At 52.8% G+C, this 27,269-nt stretch overlaps 2 protein-coding genes across 9 annotated transcripts; both read right to left on the bottom strand.

Annotated features, from left to right (window-relative positions):
* Positions 1-2,894: 2,894 nt before the first annotated feature.
* On the bottom strand, positions 2,895-6,586 carry LOC141921936 (uncharacterized). 2 transcript variants are annotated; one of them, XM_074820878.1, is made up of 3 exons: positions 6,514-6,586; positions 3,782-4,317; positions 2,895-3,649 (listed from the first exon to the last, which is right to left on the bottom strand). In XM_074820878.1, exons 2-3 carry the CDS (start codon positions 4,288-4,290, stop codon positions 2,923-2,925), a joined length of 1,236 nt encoding a protein of 411 aa, XP_074676979.1. In that variant the 5' UTR covers positions 4,291-4,317; positions 6,514-6,586; the 3' UTR covers positions 2,895-2,922. The 2 variants fall into 2 exon arrangements, with proteins under 2 accessions (XP_074676979.1, XP_074676978.1); XM_074820877.1 differs by lacking the exon at positions 6,514-6,586 and adding an exon at positions 4,455-4,655.
* Positions 6,587-8,993: 2,407 nt separating this feature from the next.
* Positions 8,994-27,073, bottom strand: URGCP (upregulator of cell proliferation). Of its 7 annotated transcripts, none has more exons than XM_074820389.1 (4): positions 26,932-27,073; positions 23,738-23,911; positions 18,234-18,497; positions 8,994-17,306 (listed from the first exon to the last, which is right to left on the bottom strand). In XM_074820389.1, the coding sequence occupies exon 4, from the start codon at positions 17,302-17,304 to the stop codon at positions 9,991-9,993; it is 7,314 nt and encodes a 2,437-aa protein (XP_074676490.1). In that variant the 5' UTR covers positions 17,305-17,306; positions 18,234-18,497; positions 23,738-23,911; positions 26,932-27,073; the 3' UTR covers positions 8,994-9,990. The 7 variants fall into 7 exon arrangements, 6 of the variants coding, with proteins under 6 accessions (XP_074676490.1, XP_074676487.1, XP_074676489.1 ...); XM_074820386.1 differs by having other exon boundaries at positions 18,234-20,110; XM_074820388.1 differs by having other exon boundaries at positions 23,733-23,911.
* Between the last annotated feature and the right edge of the window lie 196 nt (positions 27,074-27,269).

Raw genomic sequence — 27,269 nt, forward strand, 5'->3', positions numbered from 1 at the left:
CGCGCCGCCAGCTCCGCCATGGCACCTGGGCAGGTCTCCGGGAAGGAGCAGAGGGTGTCCACGGAACTGGAGCTGCTCGTGGAGAGGGAGCTCAGGGACGATATCCGGGGTAGTGGGCACAGGCGCTCCATGCTCGGTGCCTTCGCGCTGTCACTGCAGAGGAGGAGAGGGAGGTGAACCTGCTGCACCCCGGCCCCTCCGGCGGGACGGGCAGGGCTGCCCGGCGTGGGCAGGGCACGGGCTGAGGGTCTGGGGCAGGATCTGGGGGTCTCCCCCAGCACTCACCATGTCTCCAGGCTTGGTGCGGGCTCCTTCCTTCCTCTGTGCTTCGGTAGAGAAGCCTCCGAGGAAGCCAACAGAGCGAGCTCAGGCCTGCCATGAGGTTTGCAGGGTGCTTGGGGCCAGGTCGAAAAAACCAACTGTCTGCACGGATACCCCGTGCCGTGCCCTGCTGCACCATGTTCGGCCGTGTCATGCCATGCCATGGCTTCCCACACCGTGCCATGCCATTCCATGCCATGCTGTGTTGTAGCCTCCCATGACATTCTGTGGCATGTCATGCTCTGCCATACTATGCGATCATGCTTTGCCGTGCCATGCAGTGTTGCACCATGATGCTGTCCCACGCCGTGCCACACCATGCTGTGTTGCACCATGATGCCGTCCCACGCCGTGCCGTGTGCTGTGCAGTTGGGCCATGCCGTGCCACACGGTGCCATGCCATGCCATTTCCAGTCTGCTTGGTGCCAGGGCCGCTCACTCCTCAGGTTCTCCAGCTCAGCTTCCACTGGCATCCATCATTTTGTCTCCTGCCTCTTCCTCTGCAGGACCACAAGAGCTGGGTGAGACGGGAGCACCTCCCAGGCCCACAGCACAGCCCCCCCACAGCACCCCACACCACCCCACAGCACAGCCCCCCACCCCATCCCACGCCATCCCACCCCCGGTGCAGCGCGGTGCACCCGTCACCTACCCATAACCAGTAGGCCGCCAGCATGGCGCCAACCAGGAGGAACAGCAGGATGAGCATCACTAGCAGCAGCATCTCGGCCGAGGTGGGCCCGTTGCCACACGCCATGATTGTGGGCCCAGTGCGGCTGCGGCCTTTTATTTTGGGGCAGGTGGGCGGAGCCCCTTTGTGACCTCACGGGGTGGCTGGAGCCCCCTTTGTGACATCACGTGCTGGGCAGAGCCCCCTTTGTGACACCCAGCAGCCACTCCTGCCATGTCCTTCCCCCTGCGAGGAGGGGCTGGGGTGTCCCCCTCAAAATCACAGTATCCCAGAATCATCTCGGTTGGAAAAGCCCTTGAAGCTCCTCCAGCCCAACCATGAACCTCACCCTGACCGTTCCCAACTCCACCAGATCCCTCAGCGCTGGGTCAACCCGACTCTTCAACCCCTCCAGGGATGGGGACTCCCCCCCTGCCCTGGGCAGCCCATTTCATTCAGTGGGCACCTGGGCAACTCCTAGAATGGGAAAAGTAAGATAAGGGGGAGCTCGAAGAAAGAGACACAGAGACCCTATTGTAGGAGGATGATTCTGCTGATTTAGGAAGGAGGCACCTGGACTTCACTGACACAGCGCTCGCTCTGGACAGAGGGTCAGCTGGCGACCAGCGTGAAGAAGACTGCTTACTTCTTCCCTCGACCAGCAAAGACCCTCACCCTATTTTCACTACACGTTCTGGGACTGCGTAAATGAATTCCGGGAACACCTTATCATAAGACACCCCTTTCCAGGAAATCTAATGAATATCTACGATGCGTGTGTCTGTAAAGCGATGTCCCTTACTCCTTCTTGAGAGCCCGTATGGTGGAGAATCCCCAGGGCCACCCCAGCGCTGCTGATAAAGAATATCTGCTTGACAGGGAAGAACTTGACTGTTGAGTGAATTTCTTTGTTTCAGGTGAAAAGAGCCAATGAGCTGAGCTGTCCAGTCACCCTGTTACTGCAGTTGGTGCCCCGCAGCCCCCGGGCTCTGGAGGGGGGCAGGAGGCAGGAGGCAGGGTGCAGGCGGGCACAGTCCCTGCTGCCTGCTCTGGCAGGAGCAGCTCTGGGCCAAGCAAACGTCCCCGTCGTGGTGCTTACGGAGGGGATAAAGTTCGGGGGAGCTGGGAGCCAGGACCTGGGGGAGACCTGGCAGAGGAGGGGGCGGTCAGCAAGGGACCCAAAGGGGAGGTTTGGCAAAGGGACCGGGGAGAAGGCGCATCAAGGGCTGGGTGGAAGAACCACGGCACCAGGGATGGAGAAAAGATACTTTAATTTTTTTGTTTTTCACGTGGGCTCACCCCAGGGAGGTTCCCATCCCTACAGCCCTGTCCTGGTTTTGGCCAGGGTAGAGTTAACTTTCCTTGGGCTGAGAGGGAGCACAGCTGAAGGGCTGGGTCCTGATCGATCCTTGGAGCATTCCATGTCATGTGACGTCAAAGCTGAGCATATAGGTGGGCGCCTGCTCTCCCATCTTCTTTTTCTGTCCCCCCTCTATTTCACCGCGTTGGGGAGGGAGCAAACAACTGCTCACGTGGCGATTTGCTACCGGCTGCGTTCAAACCACAACCACCCCCTGTGGTGGTTTAATCCCTGCCGGGGTCTGAGACCACGCGGCCGCTGCCCCTCCCCCACAAAGGGAGTAAAATACAAAGCCCCGAGACTGAGATAAGGAAAGGTTTAATACAACAGAGCAACAGCAACACAACAATGAACAGAGCAAGATATCTACCAACACAGCAGTGAGAGAAAACCCGGCTGCGCCAACCCCACGCGATCACCGATTCTTCCCGCGCTCTGGCGCCTGGACGTGATGTCAGCATGGCATATGAATAACCCGGCTAGCTTCCTCCCCCACTGCTGGGGAAACTTAACCCTATCCTGGCTAAACCAGGACACCCCCCATCTGCTGTCTCCGGGCTGCCCGCTGGAATCAGCATTGATGTTGCCTCGGGGGCTTGCGGAAGCGCCTGCGGCAGGACTGGCAGCGCCGTTGCCACCAGGCCTTGGTACCCCTGCAGAGCTGGGCACAGCCCTCCCACGCCCGGCCACGCGTCCTGCCCGCGGGCACCCGCTGCTGGGGACTGGGCTCCGCTGGGCTGCTCCTGCCCGGAGCCGCCGCGATGGTGCTGCCCAGGCTCACGGGGCTGCTGCTGCCCGACTTCACGGGGCTGCTCCTGTCCATCTCCAAGGACTCCACGTTGGGAATCCTTGTCTCCTTGTCCCCATCCTCAGCCCTGTCGGTGTCCATGTGCGGCACCGGCAGCTCCGCTCCATTGCTCCGCAGCCATATTTCGATCACCAGCGTCCGCAGGCGGGCGTGGGGACTGCCGGGGACCGGCTCCACATCCCTGGGTGTCTGCGCCTTGTCCCCCTCATGCCCAGGGACCTGCTCTTGCCTGGTCCCTGCTGACTGTTCCAGTGGGGGGTCCTGGCCCAGGGCTGCTCCCAGGTTCTCCACCAGCCCCTGATCTTCCTCCGGGGACTGGGCGGGTCCCGAGCGCTTTTGCGCCGCCAGCTCCGCCATGGCACCGGGGCAGGGCTCCAGGAAGGAGCAGAGGGTGTCCACGGAACTGGAGCTGCTCGTGGAGAGGGAGCTCAGGGACGATATCCGGGGTAGTGGGCACAGGCGCTCCGTGCTCGGTGCCTTCGCGCTGTCACTGCAGAGGAGGAGAGGGAGGTGAACCTGCTGCACCCCGGCCCCTCCGGCGGGACAGGCAGGGCTGCCCGGCGTGGGCAGGGCACGGGCTGAGGGTCTGGGGCAGGATCTGGGGGTCTCCCCCAGCACTCACCATGTCTCCAGGCTTGGTGCGGGCTCCTTCCTTCCTCTGTGCTTCGGTAGAGAAGCCTCCGAGGAAGCCAACAGAGCGAGCTCAGGCCTGCCATGAGGTTTGCAGGGTGCTTGGGGCCAGGTCGAAAAAACCAACTGTCTGCACGGATACCCCGTGCCGTGCCCTGCTGCACCATGTTCGGCCGTGTCATGCCATGCCATGGGTTCCCACACCGTGCCATGCCATTCCATGCCATGCTGTGTTGTAGCCTCCCATGACATTCTGTGGCATGTCATGCTCTGCCATACTATGCGATCATGCTTTGCCGTGCCATGCAGTGTTGCACCATGATGCTGTCCCACGCCGTGCCACACCATGCTGTGTTGCACCATGATGCCGTCCCACGCCGTGCCGTGTGCTGTGCAGTTGGGCCATGCCGTGCCACACGGTGCCATGCCATGCCATTTCCAGTCTGCTTGGTGCCAGGGCCGCTCACTCCTCAGGTTCTCCAGCTCAGCTTCCACTGGCATCCATCGTTTTGTCTCCTGCCTCTTCCTCTGCAGGACCACAAGAGCTGGGTGAGACGGGAGCACCTCCCAGGCCCACAGCACCCTACACCACCCCACAGCACAGCCCCCCACACCACCCCACGCCATCCCACCCCCCGGCGCAGCGCGGTGCACCCGTCACCTACCCATAACCAGTAGGCCGCCAACATGGCGCCAACCAGGAGGAACAGCAGGATGAGCATCACTAGCAGCAGCATCTCGGCCGAGGTGGGCCCGTTGCCACACGCCATGATTGTGGGCCCAGTGCGGCTGCGGCCTTTTATTTTGGGGCAGGTGGGCGGAGCCCCTTTGTGACCTCACGGGGTGGCTGGAGCCCCCTTTGTGACATCACGTGCTGGGCAGAGCCCCCTTTGTGACATCACGTGCTGGGCAGAGCCCCCTTTGTGACACCCAGCAGCCACTCCTGCCATGTCCTTCCCCCTGTGAGGAGGGGCTGGGGTGTCCCCCTCAAAATCACAGTATCCCAGAATCATCTCGGTTGGAAAAGCCCTTGAAGCTCCTCCAGTCCAACCATGAACCTCACCCTGACCGTTCCCAACTCCACCAGATCCCTCAGCGCTGGGTCAACCCGACTCTTCAACCCCTCCAGGGATGGGGACTCCCCCCCTGCCCTGGGCAGCCCATTCCAATGCCCAACAACCCCTTCTGCAAAGAAATACTTCCTAAGAGCCAGTCTGACCCTGCCCTGGCGCAGCTTGAGGCCATTCCCTCTTGTCCTGGCGCTGGTTCCTTGGCTCAAGAGACTCATCCCCCCTCTCCGCACCCTCCTTTTAGGGAGTTGGAGAGGGCCATGAGGTCTCCCCTCAGCCTCCTCTTCTCCACACTAAACCCCCCCAGTTCCCTCAGCCGCTCCCCATCAGACCTGTGCTCCAGACCCTGCACCAGCTCCGTTGCCCTTCTCTGGACTCGCTCGAGTCATTCAATGGCCTTTTTGGAGTGAGGGGCCCAAAACTGAACCCAGGAATCGAGGGGCGGCCTCACCAGTGCCGAGCACAGGGGTAAGATCCCTTCCCTGTCCCTGCTGGCCACGCTAGTGCTGATACAAGCCAGGATGCCATTGGCCTTCTTGGCCACCTGGGCACACTGCTGGCTCATTATCAATCCATCCCCCCCAGGTCCCTCTCTGACTGGCAGCTGTCCAGCCACTCTTCCCCAAGCCTATAGCGCTGCTGGGGGTTGTTGTGGCCCAAGGGCAGCACCGGGCATTTGGCCTCAGCCCATCTCTCCAGCCTGTCCAGGTCTCTCTGCAGAGCCTCCCTACTCTCGAGCAGATCAACACTCCCACCTAACTTGGAGGCGATGGAGGCTTGCCTCCCGCCTGGGTTAGGCCAGGCTCGCAGCCTCCCTGGGGACTGCCAGCCTCTCTCTCCAGGCCTGTGGGCCAGGAGGAGGTCTTGGGTTCAAAAGAAACACCTCCTCAGGGGAAAGAGAAGGAGCCAGGGCTGCCCTGGGGAGCTCCTGAGGGCACTGGTGGCCTTTACAGCGTGAGGTTTAACAGCTGGACTCGATCTTGAAGTTGTCTTTTCCAACCTAAACAATTCTGTGATTCTTCGTATCTTCCCCCATGCGCCTCATCCCCCATCACTGTTCAGCGGGGAATTGTGGGATTTCATGACTTTCCGCCAAATGGAAAGAAAAGCATCAACATTTTCAGTTTCCCATCTCATAGGAACATCTGCTCAGTCCCAGCCCTGCTTGTTCCCCATGTGCATTTTGCTGCAGTTTTATCATTTTTCCTTTAAAGGAAAGTGTAAGAGAAAGATGGTCCAAAGGGGTCAGAACAGGGGGAACCTTCCCAATGCAGCTTGGACCAGGAGCATCCCAGGCTCCATGAACGCTGAGGCCAGGACTAGCAGGGAAAACCCAGGAGCAGGTAGGGCAGGGCTGGGGTGAGGGGAACCGATGGGCTCCACAGGGAGCCCGTCTGTGTCCCACTGGCTCCAGGGACAGGTGGGACAAGGGATATATATTTGGGATCCCACGGGATGGGGGGAAATGGGAGGGGACACACAGGGAGGAGGGATGGGAATGATAGAGCAAGGAGGGGGAGGAGAAGATAAGGCACGGAAGGGGAGAAGAAAAAGTGAAAGCAAAGTTGGTACGCTCAGATCTCGCCATCTCCACTTCCAGCACCACCCTGGCCTCCTCCCAGGCTGTCACCCCAGCCCCAGCCCTGCCACCTACCTTCTCCAGCCCCCATGTCTCCCGCCACGTGCACCAGACAGACCCTCACCAGGCAATTCCTGGTCAGTTTTACATTCACATCCCACCATCACCAGGTCTTTTGCCTTCACTCATGACTTCTTTTGAGCGAGTCAGTGTCACTGAGAGCCTTAGTTATAAACCTCCCTTGTGAGGACAGGCTGAGAGAGTTGGGGGGGTTCAGCTGGAGAAGAGAAGGCTCCGGGGAGACCTTAGAGCGGCCTCCCAGGACTGAAAGGGGCTACAGGAAAGGGGGGAGGGACTTTTGATCAGGGGGGAGGGGTAGGATGAGGGGGAACGGTTTTAAACTGAAAGAGGGGAGATTTAGGTTAGATGTAAGGAAGAAATTCTTCCCTGTGGGGGGGGTGAGGCCCTGGCACAGGTTGCCCAGAGCAGCTGTGGCTGCCCCCTCCCTGGAAGGGTTCAAGGCCAGGTTGGACGGGGCTTTGGGCAACCTGGGCTAGTGGAAGGTGTCCCTGCCCAGGGCAGGGGGGTGGCACTGGATGGGCTTTAAGGTCCTTTCCCACCCAAACCAGTCTGTGATTTGATGATCCTATGAACCGTTGTAGACAGGGACAGCTACTGCACCTCTTTGTGATGGCAGGTTTTCATTTCTTCCCACAGCAATGTCTGGAAGGAAGGACATGCCAGATGATCCCTCTGAGGGAGACACAGGCCAAGGTGACAGGCAGAGACACCAAAAGGCCTGGGCCTCCACACAGATAACTGGCTCCCTGCACTGGAGAAGGAGCTGGGAGTTACTGGCACACAGGCCTTGAGACATCTGAAAGATGAAGATTACCTAAAGCTTGCAAGCAGTGCACAGTACACGTGGGAGAAAAAAAGCCCTGGAAAAGTGTTTCAGGCACATGGCAAGGTGAGGGTACCAGCACGGAGCCCCCAGGCCCAAGGCCACCCTACTCGCCAGCTGGTCCAGCTTGGAGTTTGCTGGTGCTCAGCCCTTCACTCACCTCATTCACACCGGTCCCCCCAGGTAGTTCGTTTTCAGGACACACACCGTCCCCACCCCAGCGGCTGTAGGTTAAAGACCCCCTCCTTGCTCTAGTAGCTGGCTCTGAGACCCCCACACTCACTCCCGTACTGGCACTGGGACCCCACTCACTCCCGCAGCTGCACCACGGGCCAGAGGCACCTGCACTCCCAGTCTGACTCCAGTAGCTGGCCCCAAATCCACTCGCACACACACAGCTCTCCACCGGTAACAGGCACTTAGTCCTTGCAGCACACACTCACGCTGCTGAGGTTTGTTTCCTGTCATTGTCTCCATGTCTGTTTTGTCACGTCTGTGTCTTGGTACATTTTGGGTTTGGTTCCCCTTTTTTCGCTTAGTTTTCCAGCTGCCCAGCTCCCCGATCAAAAAACCTCACCGGTGTAGTGCTAGGGCCTGAATAATAGGCCTCTAGATGAACCTCACAACTAAAGGTTATCTATTATTAGTGTCTGCGAAGTAGTAAAATCTGCACTACCATTAGCATTAATTATTAGTATCTGATCATTAACGAAATACGTATGCTCACTAGTGAAAGATGTAGCTTAGACAAAACATAATCAGCAGTGAGGATGAAATGCTGAGAGAATGATTCCAACTGCCCTTGCTCAGCCTCCTTCAAGGCCGAGACCCCAAGTGTTTGGCCTTGTTAGAAACTCCCTTGGTTCTCCCCCCCGAGCCCCGGCCGGGCTTTGGGTGGAATCCAACAGGAGGATGAAACCAGATGTTTCCGCTCAAACCAAAGGTGCCAGCTATCCTGCCTTGCTGAGGTTTGGTGCAGAAGGCCGGACCCGCTTGCTCCGACTTTGGACGCCTCAGCTACGGGTGGACGCCTCGCGTGGGACTTCCCCCTTGCAGGGAGAGGGACTCCAAATCCTCACTGACCCGGGGCTGCCAGCGTCTGAGGGTCTGGATACATGAGGGATCTTTCTTAATCACTGTTCTCCCCGTCGTGTAGCAATGATTGGGTGCATTGCCTTGCTTAACTGTATGTAGTAATAATTAAGTGTACTGTTCTGTATTTGTCTTACTGCTTATTTTCTGTAGTACTTAGTTGCATCCTTTAATTATTAACAGCAAAATCAGCCTGCTCTTTTCACTCTGGTGTCTGAGTTTAACTAGCACCTTCGATCAGCAGAACAGCCAGAATAAACCTTCCCATCCCTTCACTCCTCAATTAGTGCGACTGACCCCACCGCTGCCTCCCTTATCATTTGTCGGTCAGATTTGTTTAACTGGATGTTCTTGTTTAGGGCTTCCTCCCTGTATTATTATCCTTTGAGACACTGAAGAAGGTCCTTGACCAGACCTGTGAGAGGAGCAGACAGTCTCCTTCCACACACCCTTCCGCAGACCATTGCCCGCTCGCCACCCGCCCATCCTCACAGCACAAACACTGAAGTCACACACACTGTGGCTCACCCAAAAATAAAGGATACAGAGACCGGTCCAGTCCAAGCCAACTAGTTTATTAGCAAAGGCTACAAGGGCTTATACGGAATTACCACTTTAGCCAACTCTCCAGGAGGACTTGATCCGTGGATTTCCAGTGGCAGTGCAGGAACTGTGCAGCAAAACCCACCAACCACCTCAGTGGTGCAGCCCCAGCCAGTGACACGTTCTCCAGTCCATGGTTCCGTTGCCCCCAGCCTGTCTTGACAGCACAAACGCTGACGTTGCGCCCTGCCGATGGCTGCTGAGGGAGCTGCAGAGAGAAGGAATTCTCCACCCTGGTCATACAAAGGCTTTTGCTCACCAGCTGAGCAAACGGCAAGAGCCGTCGCTATTGTGGCTAAGAGCTGGAGGAAAGTTCACCAGGCCCACTCCTGAGTAGGAATGGCTCACCCTAATGTAGGAAGGTGTAAACACTGAGTTAAACCACTGCCTAAACCCCCACCAGCTGCTGTGGTAACTGCTTTAATGACTTCAGAGACAGAACAGCTACCGCTAAAGCACCATAATTCCGAAAAGCCAAGCAGCACAGCTTGCAGCCAACATGGAGCTGCTCTCAGATCCCGCAGCCCTTTCTTGAAGCGTAACAAGAACTTGCCGCAGGAAAAATATTGTTTTGCCAGTGTCACTTATTTTCTCATAGCAGCTGATAAAATCAGTACTTCCTAACACTGCCCTTGCTCTTCATCTGGCGCTTGGTCTTAATCTTGGCCATATGACTGCTCGCTGCAGGAGTGTTTTTCTTTTTTACTCTAAAACAAAGCAAAGGTCAATGCTTATGGCAAGAAGAGAAGAGAGTTCTGACGTTATCATGAAGCAAGGGAATTTCTGAGCAATGGCAGGAGTAGCACACCTTATATCACACAACTTTGAGCAATTAGCTGTCATTCCTTCATGTGGCTTGAGGTCATAGTCACTATAACAAGATCCTGTAGAATGACTTGTGCCATGTTCTGAAACACAAAGCAGTTGCAGTTCTTCCTTCCTATTGATTTGGCCTAAAGAGTCTGCAGTTGGTCAAGCGCTTCCTGCTTTGTAATTTTATGCCACGAAGGAGGGATTTCTCCTCTGCCATGAAATCTTCCATTGTACCATCTTTCTATCTCTGTCTTGAAATGAGACACAAACCATTTCCAGTACGCTTGCATGGATGGATCAGGAGGAATGTTCCAAGTGGAGTAAGGATGCCCTGCATCCCAGTATCTCTTGTAGGGGATCCATGTGTTTTCACCAATACGGAATGAACAGTCACTTGCAACGCTACTAGAACAAATATCAATGACCAGATGGTCTGTTCTATGCCACTTTCGTCCCACCAGAGCTTCCGGGCGATGGAAGACAAGCTGATGCTTTCCATCATGATCGGGCATGGTGTTTGTGCAAACAGCCCCACAAAAGGGACACTGCTGCCAGCACCCTGCAAACTGTTCAGCCAGGATGGTGTGAGGCTGCCTTTCGAATTTGCTCATATCAGCAGTAGCAAACTCTTCCTCAATATTATCCTTCAGGGGAGCCAGGGCCTTTGTCATAGCATCATTCAGGAACTCTATGTCTGTTACCTCCTGATGCTCAATGCCCTTCAGGTCCCTTCTGGGCAAGCTTAGCACCTCTCCAAGTGCACTGCAAAATTCATCCAGCCAAAGAGAGATTTTGTCATTTCTGTCTTTTCTGTCTCTGACAATGTTGGTTGATGCAAAAACAGCTGACTGGATGCTTTCATAGAGGAGAGTGAGGGAGTCTTCTAAAAACTTCTCCAGCCTCCTGTTCTCATCTAAACAGTACATCCTCACACGTCTCTCAATGTAACTCCGGAAAAACCCTTCTGGGCGACTAAGGTACTGCTTGAAATTCTCAAATTTTTCTTCTTGTGCCAGGTATTTCAGTATGCAAACTTCCAGAGAGTATCTATTGCCCTTGAAATCTGGGACTTTACTCTTCATGTCTCGAGCTATGGCAAGAGCTGTCTTCTCATAGACCGCCTGCTGAAGAGCTGAGGCAATCTTGTCACACAGAAAAACAGCAAATGTTGTGATAGAAGTGGCTCCTTGGCAGGAAATCTGGAAACATTTAAAGAAATCTTCCTTCTTGCTCTCCAGGTAGACGGCTGGATCATTTGCTTTTCTGAAGGCTACATGCATGGCTTTAAACCTTTCTGCTGCCATTCTGCACAGATGCAGTGATAAATCTATTCTGTAATCTTTATTAAAACTATATTTTGCACTGCTAGGGACAGAGTTCATACCTTTTTGTATTTCATTTAGTATTTCATGGATAAAGCTTCGACTGTAATCCCGTTTCTCCTTTTCCTTCTTATCAATGTTCGCCCTCACACACTCTATGATGTTATCTGTAATGTGGTGCATGTTGTTCACATCGGCAGCATCAAAATCCACAGTCAAGATGCCCCAACGTTTTTTCTTAGTGATATGTTTCTTCAAGTCAAGAGAAAATACTCCATGTTTGGGAAATTCCTCGATTCGTGCTTGTAAATTGGGCTCCTTAAAGCGATCTAGAAGGACATCTTCTATTTCCACATCAATATCAACCTTCTCCAGAGGGGGAGCAGCAGAGGAGACCTCAGTAATCCAGAATGCCCAGAGAGAAATAAAGTTGTCTCTCAGTTCTCTTTCACTTAGACACTGGCCTTTCAGAGACAGAGCCAACTGCCTACTCCTTTTCAGGAGCTCGTTTTCATATTCTGACTTCCTTTCATCCAGTTTACACTGGTTCTTCTTTAGTTCAATCAGACTCTCACACTTCTTCCTGGTTTCCAGGAGAAGAGACTCTTTTAGTTCTTTCAGCTTCAGTTCCATGCTGCCTTTCCACTGGATCAGAATCTCAGAGTCTTTGTCTTCACTGAAATACTTTTCCATGGCTTTCATGATGTCATCGCTTGTCCCTTGCACTAGTTTTTCAAGGTATTCTGTGGTGACCTTCTGCAAGTCCCCATTCCGAACCTTATGGTCCAGTTTCATTTGTATGTCTAAGATGTGACTCCTCAGCTGCCAGGTCCACTGACTAAATGCGGTTTCCAGTTTCTTGTACGCAGCAATCTCCACCGAATTCTTGAAGCTGAAAATGAAGTTTTCGTTCAGCAAAGCGTTCCAGAGGTCGTTAATACGAACTTTCAAGCTCGAGAGCCTCAAAATGCTGCCCTGCGACTCCTTCTTGGCAGCTTGGAGAATTTTGCTCTTTAATTCCTGGACGTTCTGGCTGTAGGTGGGGTTGGGTGGTGCCATTGGGGGGTTTCCTTCCCACAGGTGAGCAAAGTAATGAATGTGGGTGTTGACATCAAAGCGGATGACGTCACTGAAGCAGGAGATGTCACAGAATTCCTGCTGGGCAGCTGTCATGGTCATTTCATCCAGCTTCTCCTGCAGACGTCTTTGTCCTTCCATGTTCTTTTCCTTGGCAGTTATTTCTCCCACGTTTTGGTGCACAAACAGGCAGCTTGGGGAAAGATGTACTTGCTTCATCCTCAGGAAAGCCTGCACAGCGATCTGAAGGACATCTTGCATTTCTGAAGGGTTTTCTCCAAAGATGTTGATCAGGGTCATGTTGCCAATGCCGATGACAAAGGTGGCCAGCTCGTTGTCATGGTTAAGGGACTGTTTATTGACCATCTCTATGGCACGAAGCCCCTCTGTGTCAACAACCAGCATGTAATCAAAGTCCAAATCTTGCTGCAGCTTCTCGTCCACTTTAATGAGCTGCATAAACGCTCCCCGGGTGCACCTCCCTGCACTGACATTAAACTGGAGACCAAACATGGCATTCAACAGGGTTGACTTCCCTGTGCTCTGGATGCCAAGCACCGAGAGAACAAACACTCGCTTGTCCCCTAGCTTCTCAATTAGTCTGTCAAAGATGGCTCCGACCCATCGTAATGGAACGTAAGAAGCATCACCATCCATCAGCTCAACAGGGTACCCCGAAACCATCAGATCAGCTGCAATTTCGGGTAGTTTGACAAAACATTTATCCTTTGAGTTCACTGATTCCAGAGCTTCATAAATCTGCCCTACCTCTCTCAGAATATGCTCGAGGCCAATGGACGAATCGTTGATTTCATTGGAGAGGGCATCTAACTTACTCAGCAGCAGAGATTTCACATCGGTTTGTTCGTTGCTTTTCTTTATTGCCAGGATTTCAGACCATAACTGGTGATATTCTCTCCTCAGTTCGTCAAGACGACCAGAGGACAAGTCATCCATAAAGACCTTCATCCACTGCAGGAAGTATTTCTTGGTATCTGCTGGCTGTGACTGGAGAAAGCCCAGGACTGATCTCATCAGCTGATTGAGGGGGAAGGCTTTGTCTAGTTGCTTTCTTCTTATTGCTGACTTCTCTGATTCGATTTGGCTCCGATGATGCTCTATGCTCTTGTTTCTCTTTTCCTGCAAGCGAGTGAGTTCTTTGTCCTTTTTGCACCACTGGTACCACAGTTTTCCTTGAAGAGGCAGTAGCTGGGATTTGATCTCACACAACTTCTCTTTCTTCAGAAGCTTCACCAGTGCCTTTGCCTTTTCTTTGGCCGTCACGCAGGCATCTGTATCTTCATCAACTTTGAATCCGTGCTTCTGAGCTATGTCCAGGCAGGCGTCAAGGCTGAACAGTGTCTTAGACCCTTCCAGGAGATCCCTGATTGTTTTTGTCAGCTCGCCCATTAGTTCCGCTTCATTTCTGTTCTTGATCCCTATTCTTATGTTTTGGCTGGATCGGCCAGCTGCAACATTCTCTTTTTCAGTGAAAAGACAAACCAAAGGCCTTTGTGACTGCCACAGCTGACGTAAAATTTCCATCCCTCTCTTGTCCCTCTGATCAGACTCGGTTACAAGAACCACGTTCACGGCAGATATCTCCTGTAAGAACTGCAGCTGTTTCTCGTGATCCCTTGCATCTCCATGCAGGTTACAGAAGGCAACGCAGCAGTCAAAGTTGTCATCGTCACTGCCCCGGGGACAGTACCAGGAGATCTCCACAACGCCTTTCATCAGCAAACAGTCTTTGGTGCTGCCTTTGCAATGTCGGTGGAAAAATGTGTCGTGCTTTTGTTTGCTCAGCAGAGCATTCAGGATGTGAGACTTGGAAGAGGAGGGAGAACTGCCGATCCGTATGAAGGACACGATGGGTGTCTCGGCCTGATAAATGAGTTGGTTTTTGTAACTGGTAATTTTGGCCTGCGTTCCCGACTTCTCAGCCCCTTTCCAGCTCTTTTTTATTTGGCTGAAGGACCAGAGGGGGAACTCTATCTGTGAAGTGCACGGGTTTGGTACCAGGAGAGGTAGCGCAAACTGGCAGAAAGCAAGCTTTGTTGAAATGTACTGTCTCATGAAGTCATCGGCGCAATGAAAAATTGCCATCTGGAGGTCCATGGGGTGCACACGACTGTCCCTGGTTGCAGATTCAGGGGCTTCTTCCTCCAAATCAGTGAAAAAGTCATCAAAGGAATCTGAGGGTTCATGCTCTTGCTCTGGGGTTTTGGGCACGGGTGCGAGTCCTGGCTTGCTCTCATCCTTGCAAGTCAGGTACCTCACCCGATAGTCCACGGTTAAGAGCTTTTGCAAGAAGTAAAATGGCAGTTCACTGTCCTTGCTGGGATGGCTGTCATGTAAAGATGTCTCGTATAGGATGTGGAAATCTTCTGTTCCCATTTTCCTTGGGTAGTGACTTTCTAGTCCAAGGCGCTTCAGTAAGTGGAGGAACTCTTGGTTTGCAGTGGCTTGATTTCCTTCGGATTCGCTGCTGTCTGGTTTGGATTTGGACTGATGGGAAGGCTCTCTTCTTTGAAAAGTGTCTTCTATGTCTTTGATTATACTGTCTTCCTTCAGATCATCACACGTGTCACCCAAGTGCCCACTGATGAAGGAATCCAAGTCCCTTTCCAGCAGCTCCCAGTCTTTGAACGCACCATGCTTTTTGAGGAGATTTTTTATCTCTGTGGACCATAAGTTTTCCATTTGATCTTCCATGAAAACTAACCACTTATTCTTCTGCTCAGGGGACATCTCTTTATATTTGGCCGTTACAGTTAGACCCGTCAGCAGCAGGAAGGCCTGAGCTCTGTAAGCATCTTGCTCCTTCAGACTCAGATACTCCTTATGTCTCGTTTGCATTTCATTTGCCATGAAGTTAATTTCTGGACATCCAAGGAGGTACTGAAAAGTGCTCCTTTCCACCTGGTACCCCGTGCTGGTCGTAATTAAGAGCACCAACAGTTCTATGTCTTTCTGTGCCCTCTCCTGGAGAAACTGGAGTAAGGAATAAACAGCCAGGCTTGCCGTCAAGGTGGCTTTTATCTTTGCTTCGTGAATGGCCGATGCAGAGGTTTCTGGTGCGTAGGTGACTTCCTGGATGTAATCCTTCATTTGCACCAGTGTCTTGGTGAGGTCTTCAAGCTCGGAAACATTGAGAGTTTCGGGAAGCACATGCTCGGCATGGAAGATCCATTGCATAATGAGGGAAGACCCGGGGAAGTCCTTGACAGAATAGACATGAGGATCCAGGAGGCACCTCAACAGAGACTTGATATAGGTGATGTTTTCTGGGGGTGACTGCTTGTAAAACAGAATGGTGTCCCGCAGGAACTCCTGCAGTGCTTTGTCTGACAGGCACACGTTGATCCAGACACTGTGATTTTTGGTTTTTTCATTCAGATTCCGTTTGACATCTATCAGCGTGAGCAGTTGCCTTTCATCTGCTGTCACCTCCCAGGCCTTCACGTGCTCCATGAAAGCTCTGGCCTCTTCCACTGCACTGACCAGCTCCTCTCCAAACATGGTGCCGACACTGTGATTCGTTAGCGCTTCGTACGTGGCCCTGAGGCTGCTGCTCATCTGATAGATGGATTTAAAATCACTGCTGTGATTGAACAGGATTATATCCCACACTGGGATCAGCTGAAAGCCTCGGTCAATAACACACCAGGTGGTGTTATTAGCTACAAGCCCCACTTTCCACTGTGGAAGAGAATCTGTCTCTGATGGGCCCCCTGTGTTGGCCACGTAGAGCTGAATCACCGTGTGGGCACTCCTTCCATCTTTTCTCTTGACAGAAGCCCATGAGCTGGATTTTGAAACATCCACACCCGCTTCCACGCTGGCACCGAAGCCGTTGTAGCTGGCCCCGACGTAGCAGCTGAGGGCTTCAGACACTTCTCGCTTCAACTCTTCCCGCTGCTCAGCGCTGAATCCTTCTGTAGTCGCCTTCCACCAGAATATCCCCCCAAAGTGGATGGGACCCTGGTTTATGTGGGACCCAAATCTGCTGAAGAAGCTCGCGCACCTGCTCTTCAGCATGGGGGGCCTGTCTGCTTCCGGAGTGATGCTCAAAAGGTGCTCGATGTCTTGCAGCTCCCGCAGGGCCACGTCCGAGAGGTGAAGCTGATGCTTTTGGAAGTAACAGGAGGCCAGAGGCATGTACTGGTACTTGATGGTGCAAATGTAGCTCTGCTCACGGCAGGACTCATGGGTGTCCTCCGACCGCGAGGAGCTGCTGTAATCCACACCGACTTCAGCATTAAACCCCCAGAACCCAGCTTTGGCAGAAACGCTGATGCTGAACCCCAGCTGCTCCATGGACTTGGTGAAAGCAGCTTCCGCTGCAGAGGAGGAGAACTCCTTCCTCTCAAGCAGCGACCCTTGCTCTGGACCGGCAAGCCTGAATCCATCGGGAACCCTGATGAGCTGGTCCCGCTTTGCCAGCACATCCGCAAAGCTGCTGGTTCTGTAAATGCCCTGCAGGGCCAGTCCCCCCGACGCCCGCCTCAGGACCTCCATGTCGGAGATGTTCTCACTCCTGCCCACCACCGACTCCTGTGCCTCCAGCTGCTTCTGGATGTTCTCCAGCACATCCACCAGTGACCTCTCCGGTGGTGCCCAGTACTCTTTGGGAATCTCCATGGCTTGCCACAGAGACTCCTCTTTCTCTCTTACAGCATCCGTGCTGCGGCTGCTGCTGTTGTGCATTTCTTTCAGCTCCTTCAGGGCTACCTTGGCTGCTTCTTGCCTCTGCTTTGCCTTCTCCAAGCGTTCCTTCTGCAGCTCCTCAGAAGTTGCCTTGTTGTTCGTGAGTTCCAGGAGTTTTCGGAGCGCCTTTGTTTCCCAGGGGTACCGCACCTCGCACTCCAGCTTGAGGTAGTCTTCATAGCGCAGATGTTTCAGGGCTTCTCTGGACTTGACTCCCAGTATCCCCAACAGTTTGGGGAGCCAGTACCCACAGTCCAGTCCTTCTTTCTCACATGCTTCTGACAGTAGTTTTTTAGCAAGGTCTGACTTCTCATCATCCTCTAGGATGTCCTCCTGGAAATCCATGGCTGTGGAAGAAGAAAACAGACTTTCTTTAAGGTATGTTGGAAGAGTCTGCGGCCTCTTATAAAGAGGGCTCTCCAGCAGAGAATCCCAGAATCATCTGGGTTGAAAAAGCCCTTGAAGCTCCTCCAGTCCAACCATGAACCTCACCCTGACCGTTCCCAACTCCACCAGATCCCTCAGCGCTGGGTCAACCCGACTCTTCAACCCCTCCAGGGATGGGGACTCCCCCCCTGCCCTGGGCAGCCCATTCCAATGCCCAACAACCCCTTCTGCAAAGAAATCCTTCCTAAGAGCCAGTCTGACCCTGCCCTGGCGCAGCTTGAGGCCATTCCCTCTTGTCCTGGCGCTGGTTCCTTGGCTCAAGAGACTCATCCCCCCTCTCTGCACCCTCCTTTCAGGGAGTTGGAGAGGGCCATGAGGTCTCCCCTCAGCCTCCTCTTCTCCAGACTAAACCCCCCCAGTTCCCTCAGCCGCTCCCCATCAGACCTGTGCTCCAGACCCTGCACCAGCTCCGTTGCCCTTCTCTGGACACGCTCGAGTCATTCAATGGCCTTTTTGGAGTGAGGGGCCCAAAACTGAACCCACTCATCGAGGGGCGGCCTCACCAGTGCCGAGTCCAGGGGTCAGATCCCTTCCCTGTCCCTGCTGGCCACGCTATTGCTGATACAAGCCAGGATACCATTGGCCTTCTTGGCCACCTAGGCACACTGCTGGCTCATTATCAATCAACCCTCTGTCCTGATCCAATGTCAGGGGAGGTTTCAATACGATCCCAAGAGCGAGATTAAGACACAAACGAGGTCAAATGCCGTATACCCTAAACAGGTTTTTTATTAATAAAGAAGTGAAGAGGGGTAGCGATAGGACAGAATGGAAGGAAAAGGCAGAAATAAAGCAAAGATGTGGGATAGGGCTGCAAGAATAGTCACCACCATGGATCCAGCGGTGTCCCGTTGGTCCTCAGTCTTCAGTTCTTCGGTGGTGGGTGCACACGAATCAAGCTTCAGTGGTAGATACACACAGAGAAAATTTTCTGCTGTCTTTTTAAGTTCATCTTATCGGCTGATTAACATATCTGCTCTCCTTTAGGTTTTTTTTTTTTCTCTGGTCCAACAGGTTTTGTTGCATCTGGCTTCAGGGCAGGAAACTTTGCCTCTTGTCAGTTCATTAGCCATGCAGGCATGGTGTCTGGCCTACACAACAGAGCCACAAACGGCTACAGGATGGGGCCAGCTCAGCACACCTCTGCCCCTTTGAGGCTTATCTACGGAGTCTGACAATGCAACTGCAAAGAAGTGGGCGGGTGCATCCTTCAATACATTCCCGCTTCTCTTGGCAACATCCCCCAGACCAATTCACAGGCCGCAGCAGCTTCTCTTGGAGGTTTGCACAGACACAAGCAAGCTTTGAGACAGTCATAGGACATTTCAGTCTCTCACACCCTCCCAGGTCCCTCTCTGACTGGCAGCTCTCCAGCCACTCCTCCCCAAGCCTGTAGCGGGGTTGTTGTGGCCGAAGTGCAGAACCCAGCATTTGGCCTTAGTGAAACTCATACACTCACCCCAACTACCCAGCACCAGGCACACGGGCTGGGACCTGTGGTCCCGCTCCAGCTGCTGGTGTGCAGCCCCTCATTCTCGCCTGGTCTCCCCAGGAGCTGATTCTCGGGATGTGGATGGGAAAAATCCAAGTTGTCCCTGTCCAGAGCTGTGCCTGGAGCATCCTGTTGGCCCATCATTAGTGACTGGAGACTTTGGGTCTTTGGCTTTGTCTCCAGGAGCCCCTCTCTACCCAGTTTGTGTCCCTGTGTGGGTTTTTTTATTGTTTCCCCCTTCACTTACTATCCCATATGCGTTGGAAAACTCCTTGACTACTAACCTTCATGGAGCTGACACTCTCACTGTCCATGTGCCTTTACACCTTTTTTTTTTCTTACACTGTCATACAAACCTGATAATTGTCTCTGTCTCAGTTCAGTTGGCTACTGAAGAGATTTATTCAGTGCACAAAACCTTCCTGTGTATCCAGCTTTCATCCCACTGACACAAGACTCTTACTGTGAGAGCCGAGAAACCAGGCCTGCGAGAAACTAGGGGGAGACAGGCAGGGGGAGAACCCGTGACTTGGGGAGAGATAGCTCAGGACTTAATAAATTACAGCTGGAGAATGGGCCTTACCAGGGGAACGGGTAAACCTAAGCCCTCAGTACGCAGAGTGGAACAGCAGGAAAATCCATCTCCTTCCCCTCCACAAGTATTAAGAACAAAGAGAAACCTCTTGTGGACTGAGCGAATTGGACAGGGGATTCCCCAAGAGTTGATGGATGGTACGCCTACTACAGTTTTAGAAAAGCTCATTCAAGGCTGGAAAGACAAAAGAAAGCTGCCCCCCCTCAACCGAGCAGACCTTTTGGGCAAAGGGAGGGACAGAACTGAAAACTAACGAGATGGTGGTAATTGCTTCTCAAACACCAACTGCCCCTGAAGAGAACTTGATTGATTTAGGGTCGGGAAACTGGACACGCCATCCCCAGTAAGTGAGCCAGGGGATGGCGGGTGGGTCCACTTAAGGCAGCTCACAGAGAATACTAAAGGACACTTGTTGATTACCTTTCCTCTTGGGCCCTTTAAAACTCCAGTTACATTTCTAGTAGATACGGGTACTCAGATTTCAGCACTCCAAGCTGATGTTGCCAAGTGGAATGGCACCATTGCTGACAAAAAGCAGATGTGGGTTACAGATGTTTTTGGGGACTCTAAGCCACAGCCGACTGCTCGGGTGAAATGCTGGTTACCTGGGAATGAAACTGCAACAGAGGCTATTATGATCCTGGGAAATTTCCCCACAAATATCCTGGGACTTGACCTATTGAAGGGACAAGCCTGGGTGGATTCAGAAGGAAGGGAATGGAAATTTGGGTCCCCAGCTGCCTCTATAAGACTTTTACAGCAAGCGCCTGCACTTCCTCCTTCTAAAATTTTTAATGTGAAACCTTACGCCTTACCATTAGGTGCAAGGGAGGGGATCGCTCCGGTAAGAGCAGAGCTGAGGGAACAAGGGATAATCATTCCAATTCACTCACCCTATAATTCCTCAGTGTGGCCAGTCTGTAAACCTAACGGAAAGTGGCGACTGGCAATTGGCTATCGGCGATTAAATGCCAATACAGGTCCTCTAACAGCTGCAGTGCCTAACATAGCTGAACTGGTTGCAACCGTACAGGAGGCAGAGATCGCTTTGCCTTTACATGGGAAGGCGTGCAATTTATTTTTACACATCTCCCCCAGGGATACTGCCACTCGCCGACCATTGCTCATTATGCACTAGCACAGGAGCTTGCTCAAATCCCTCCTAGGGAAGGGGTTAGGATATATCAATATATTGATGATGTTCTGATTGGTGGCTCTGATGCTGCTGCAGTGGGACAGACCCAGTCAGGAAATCACCCTGCCCACCTACTAAACAACCAGGTGGATTATATTGGTCCTTTCCCGCTCTCTGAGGGAAAACGTTATGTATTGGTGGGGGTGGAAATAGTATCGGGCCTAACCCAAGCAGAAGCTGTATCTCGAGCAACTGCAGAAAATACGGTGAAGGGGTTAAAACGCTGGTTTAGCTGCTTGCCTAAGCCCAAATCGATCTAATCAGACAATGGTAGTCACTTTACTGCCGGGGTGGTTCAGGAGTGGGCTTGAGATGAAGGAATTCAGTGGATTTTCCATACTCCATACTATCCCCAAGCAAATAGGACTGTGGAACGCACCAACAGACTTCTAAAGCAGGCCCTAAACCCCCTCGAACCAGGATGGCCACAACGGGTGCCAGACGCAGTAATGAAGATAAACAGCCGGTGGGGAATTAATGGGTGCCCACGACTTACCGCGTTCTGTCCTAAGCCTCTGTCCATACTCGCCTGGAAAAAAGAGACTAAAGACCCTGCAAACCCGCTCCATTCTCCTGGACAACCTGTTTGAGTAGACTTGCCCACCGTGGAGCAAGTACCCCTACCCCTAAAAACTCCCATCAATATTTGTTCATGGGTGGCTACTGATGCCCATGGGAAAGAATACCGCGTCAATACCAGGTGGATTGTCCCTTCTTTCTAACCATCATTGTTTTGTTATATATATATTTGTTTTACAGGTCATTGATCCTGGACGATAGGAGACCTATATTACTTTTAGTGCTTTTAATAGTTATAGGCATTATCGGCTAGTTACTATTTGTAATCTGCTTACATTATTATATAATTTGTGGAATCATACCTGCTACAATCAACAATCCAGGAAATTTTACAGGTACATTTAATGAGTCCATTTATTGGAAGGCTAACCTGGAGTTGTGCCTTAAGTTACCTTGTTGGGAATTAACTCCAAAGTTAAGGAAGCCTGTGAGTCACCTGTGACTGCACACCGGTGCTTGCAAACACCAAACAGATTACAGTGCTCGCTCATATAACTGGATGTGGTCCTTACAACACCACACCCACCAACAGCAGGGTGAAGTAATCAAAGACTAGCTGGAGGGGTCTGATCCCACAAATTAAGCATTAATGAATTGTAGCTGAATATTGAATTGTATTCCCATTTAAATCCTTATAGACCTGCTAATGTGATTGTATAACCTCAAATAGTTTTAGAAAATTTAACTTAGCAATTATATGTACTAACAAGGTATGCCTTTAAGGAATTAAAGGCACAGACCCAACAAGCATCTAAGATGGCGTTGCAGAATCCAGCTAGCATTGCTGCAGGAACATGGACTGGGCGGTGTGCTGAGTCTAACTGAGGGAGAACACTGCATCCCCATCCACAATGCCACCACCTCTATAGAGGAGACCCATGCCACGATGAAGAAGATCACCAACAGGAACAGAGAACCTTTCTGACCAATGGACTGGTTTGATGGATGGAACCCTGGGTCATGGGTCACATCACTGGGATCCTCAGGACTCACGGGGTGGGGAAGATGGCTTGTAAATATTAGTATTGTGATATTATGCAAATTTTTGCTTTTAATAGTATGCCTTGCAGCAGTTAGATATATGCTCTCTCATCTTCTGTCTTCTTTTTCCCTATAACTCTTTGAGATCACAATGGTCAAAGAAGAACTTGGAGTGTTTGAGTCACGGGATGGGATGTGAGAGCCAAGAAACCAGGCCTGCGAGAAACTAAGAAAAACAGCCTGAGAAAGCAGAAGTTGAGGCTGATCGAAGAAATGCCTCAAACACTCGCAAGACAAAACTATGAGTCACAGGGTGGATGGTGTGGAGGTCGAAGCTGATAAGGCTGCCCGAATAACACAAGGTGCAGCTGGAGGGGGGAGCCCCGTGGAGACAGGACAGCTCTGCTCTGGGGCACCTGGACAAATTTCAAGGGCCATCTGTCCGGTGAATGAACTTTGCTTCATTATCCACAAAATGTATATTAAAGTTAACACCCCTCAATATGCTAATGAGGGCTAATATGATTATGCTAATTACATCATCCCATGAAACACCTGACCCCTCCCCGTACATGGGATACGTAGGTAGGTGAATCGACCTAGGGGATGGACCCAAGGAAAGTGGGTATAAATCAAGGGGGGGAGAAGAAAGGGGGGTCCCGGGGAGAGAGCTGTGAAGCGAAGCAGATGGATGCAAGTGAAAAAGACGACTGCCTCCTGGAACCGTCACCGGCGGGATCAGCGCAGAAACCCAGACTGGTGATCTGTATTTCCCCATTCCCTCTATCTCCCTCTTTTTTCTTTCCCATTAAGAAATGCAAGTGTAATGGTTTAGCCCCTGCCGGGGTCTGAGACCACGCGGCCGCTGCCCCTCCCCCACAAAGGGAGTGAAATACAAAGCCCCGAGACTGAGATAAGGAAAGGTTTAATACAACAGTGCAATAGCAACACAACAAACAACAACAATAACAATAAGAATAACAGTAATAACAATGAACAGGGCAAAATATATCTACCAATACAGGAGTGAGAGGAGCAGATGTATAGAACCATGTGCCCCGCACTCCCGCGCCAGGATGTGACGTCCGCATGGTATCTGAATAACCCAGCTAAAGCTCCCCCCCCACTGCTGGGGAAACTTAACCCTATCCTGGTTAAACCAGGACAGCAAGGCGTATCGTATTGCTTGCCACAACTTGCTATATACTTAGCCAATTATCGTGTGTTCAATTAGTACATTGTGAGTAGTTAATAAATGTTTGGACTTGGAGACCTGTTGTCCGCTCCATTGGGGATTTGCGAATCTGAGTCACTTGTCTCCCTCATCTGAGCGGGACGTGACACTTACCAACACAGGTATTGATCCGAGGTGCTTGTGACTGGGCTCTTGGACCCTTCCAGAGCCTTTAGTGTCAGCTTTTCCTTTAAAGTCAGTGAAGGTTTAGGCAATATGCTCAATGGATGTGGGGTTTGATTCATCTCACCTCACAGCAGACGCTCCTTTCAGGCAGGTGCTTGACTTTCCAGAGGACACAGGCCGCCGAGGTCCCCGGCTCAGCTGGGACAGCACATGGTCACACAGCAGGCCTGGTAGACAAGGCCGGGGTGTCAAGGAGAAGATGGGCACCACCTCAAGAATTCAGGAAGAAAAACACTGGCAATCCTAAAAGAGAAGACCAGGCAGACAGGAGATGGCAATGCATCAACATGGAGGATTCATCCCAGGGAGCAGTGGGGGCCATCCCTTCCCCACCAGCGATGATGGCCCAGCGAGCGGGGACTCAGCGGGGCCTTCTTGGGGTGGTGACCAGACTGGGCCTTCACTGGGCCCTAAACCCACATACCCATTGCGTACGTGAGCCCAGGGACAGTTTGCAAAGCCAAGTATCTCCTGCTTTAAGGGTCTCTTCTGCACACAGCAGAAGGTGCCCAGAAGGTGCCTCAGGACAGGACTGTCATGCCTGTGCACCGTAACAACCCCACGGCGGGGAAGACCAAGCCTGGCCTTGAAGTCAAAGCTCAGTCCAACTGTAATTTAAAAAGGATCCCCCAGCACAGGGATCCTCCCCCAGGACCCAGCTGCCTCCTGACCTCTCTGACACTGGCCCTCCTGCCAGCACCAGGGCTGGGGAGACTTTCCCACAAACCAAGAACCCCAAGAGCAGGTTTTCACGCTCCTTTTAGACACAAAACTCAGAGGTTGGGACTTTTCCAAACGTGCCTGTTAGATCCTGATTGCTTAGTGATTAACATACAATTATAAGACAGCTTACCTAATCCTTCTGCTGCTCCCCATGCTCAGGGGAAGGGTCTTAATCTGGGCAGGGGCCTTTTTGCCCTGGGGGGTGGTTTTTAGTGTTATAATGAAGGTCGCTCACTTGCCGGAAAATTAGTTTCATTGCCAAGTTAATTAATCGAACAGTCCCTTTGCCAGGCTGTCTCATAATTCATCCTCAGCACAACCCCAGACATTCTCTTCATGGTCCAGAACATTCTGCCTATTTTCTAGGGTTTGGAGATCAAAACCTATTCTTTATGAATTTCTTATCGCTCCCCATATGTGCGGTGACTAGAGCTACTCTATAATCACTAGCCATGGCTACTAGCAAACATGAAGTACACCATATCACTGCCAGCAGGGCAGGGCGAGGGAAGAAGCAGAAAAGCAACAGCAAGAAAAACTCCTGGGTCGAGCCAAGGAGAGTTTAGCAAGCGAGGGAAAGCTGCGCGCCCTCGCAAAGCCCAGTGGTGTTTGTTCCCTACTTCTTGTTGGCTGGGGGGTGTCCGGCTGCTCCCTGGGAAACGAAGCCTCGGCACGCACGATGGCGGCTTGGGAAGGCAAACCACAGCCACCACCATCTCCCCTTCCTCCTCCTCCTTCCCCCCAAGTTTGCTGGGCACAGCACGTCCACTCCGGGCCACCACTCCCAGCTCTGTCCCCTCCCAACTCCTCGCCCTTTAGCCCATTACCAACATTATTTAAGTCTCCAATCCGCACCGCACAGCTGCGAGGGAGAACGTGAACTTCAGCCCAGGCAGACTGTGACCTCGGGGTGAGTCCCCCGCAGCGAGTGGCTGCACAGGATTGCCAGTGGGGGTTAAGCCACAACAGGGTTTTTTGGTTCCCAACAAGGGACTAGAAGGGTTTGAGACCAGACAGACTTGAGCAGGATGGACAAGATCAAATTTACAGCTATTAGTGCTGTTTAGCCATTAATGGGCAGGCTCCTGTGCTTGCCACAGGGCTTGCTGGCCTTATTGTAAATTAATGTCTTGTACTCATTAGCAGCTGCTTTTTGCTTTTACCATGCAACAAAGTGAAAACCTTAATCCACCAAAAAAGACTGTTGTGGTTGAACCCCCGCCGGCAGTTCAGCACCACGCAGCCGCTCGCTCCCCCCGCAGCAGGATGGGGGAGAGAGATCAGAAAAACAAAAGTAAAACTCATGGGTTGAGATAAAGACAGTTTAATAGGACAGAACAGGAAGGGAAAACAATAATAAAGAGAATATACAGAACAAGCGATGCACAACACAACTGCTCACCACCTGCTGAGCGATGCCCAGTCAGTCCCCCAGCTGCGGTGCCCCCGGCCAGCTCCCCCAGTTTAGATACTGGGCAGGATGCTGTATAGTCTGGAACACTCCTTTGGCCAGTTTGGGGGGGTGTCCTGGGTGTGTCCCCCCCCTCCCCAGCTTCTTGTGCCCCCCCCGGCTCCTCTGGCCAGGCAGCAGAAGTGACAAGCCCTTGATTTGGTACAAACGCTGCTGGGCAACACCCAGCCCATCCCTGAGTGACCAACAGCATTCTCACCCCCCACCCAACCACAGCACTGTACCAGCTCCCAGGAAGAAAATCCACTTTATTCCAGCCCAACCCAGGGCAGAAGGTGCAGGAAAACTCTCCCCCAGCAGCGCAGGAGGAGGCACCACCACACCAAGCTGCCCGGGCCCCGGCCCGAGGACTGCGCCCCAGCACCCATTCCTTCTGCACCCCGTTAATGCTGACAGAGAGTGTGCCACCGAACAGGTTAATATCAGGGATCTTCCCCCAATTTTCAGCTCTGAGGCCCTGGGATCACCCACAGGACTGGCCCCCCACCTCACCTTCGGCCCTGCGGTCTCGCTGGGACACATCCCCTGTCCCCTGAGCAGGGAAGCGAGTGGCCCCGGGGTGCGGGTGCATGCCCAGCTCCGCAGCCCCCCCAGCCCCCGGCCCGGCTTCGGGCGAGTGCACCCATCCTGACCCACCGTGGGGCTGGGGGAGCAGGGAAGGGCTCTGTCCCTGGGGCAGCCCGCAGGTCCCCCCTCTCCAGCTCTGCTGCCAGCACTTGAAACCGGGCTTTGCACCCCTGCAGGCATCAGCCTGCCCCCAAACCCCCCCGGGTGCCGCCTCCTTCCCCCCCAGCTCCCGCTCTGACCCTGCTGTCTCCTTCCTACCCTCCCAGTTCAACCCTTCCAGCACACACAGGTCCCCCCAGCCCCCCCAGACAAGCTGGCGAGCAAAGGCGGCTTCCTCCAAGCCATGCTCAGAGCAGGGACCATCCACCTGCTGCCCTAAAACCGCTTTTTTCCTCCTCTGGCATCTCCCACGCAATGGGAAAAACACATGGAATAGGAAATGGGGGGGGAACAAGATCCCTGCTCCGTGCTGACCCCCCCAGCTCTGAGCCCCAGAGCTCACCAGCAAGGTCCTGCAGTCTCCCTCCAGTGCTCCGCAGCTCCCAGACTGGTGGCAGCCCCAGCTCAGCCCCTGTTTTTATACAGCCCCCCTCTTCAGTAACCACCCAGGACAAGAGGGTTGTTGCTTCTTATTCAGATATCTCCAGCCTTCCTGGAAATCGGGACACTGCCTTCCACCGACTGTGAAAGTGAAACCTGGCAGCTGCTGCCTGCACTGGAGCTGAGTCAGGCAGCTCAGAAGGCAGCAGCAGCCCCCCCTTCCCACCGAGCACCCACACCAGGCTCCCAAATCGTGCTCCGGGCTGTGCACAGGGGTGCCCAGTGCACCCACCCAGCGCT

This window comes from Strix aluco, chromosome 3 (assembly GCF_031877795.1).
Source record: "Strix aluco isolate bStrAlu1 chromosome 3, bStrAlu1.hap1, whole genome shotgun sequence".
NCBI lineage: Eukaryota > Metazoa > Chordata > Aves > Strigiformes > Strigidae > Strix > Strix aluco.

Bases quoted from the DNA above. Each gene is read 5' to 3' on its own strand.
- LOC141921936 (XM_074820877.1), bottom strand. From the start codon at position 4,559: ATGGCGTGTGGCAACGGGCCCACCTCGGCCGAGATGCTGCTGCTAGTG. The intron at 4,318-4,454 runs GTAGGTGACGGG...GTGGTCCTGCAG, and splicing joins TGGCGGCCTACTGGTTATGG to AGGAAGAGGCAGGAGACAAA. The intron at 3,650-3,781 runs GTGAGTGCTGGG...CCTCCTCTGCAG, and splicing joins GCACCAAGCCTGGAGACATG to TGACAGCGCGAAGGCACCGA.
- URGCP (XM_074820389.1), bottom strand. From the start codon at position 17,304: ATGGATTTCCAGGAGGACATCCTAGAGGATGATGAGAAGTCAGACCTT.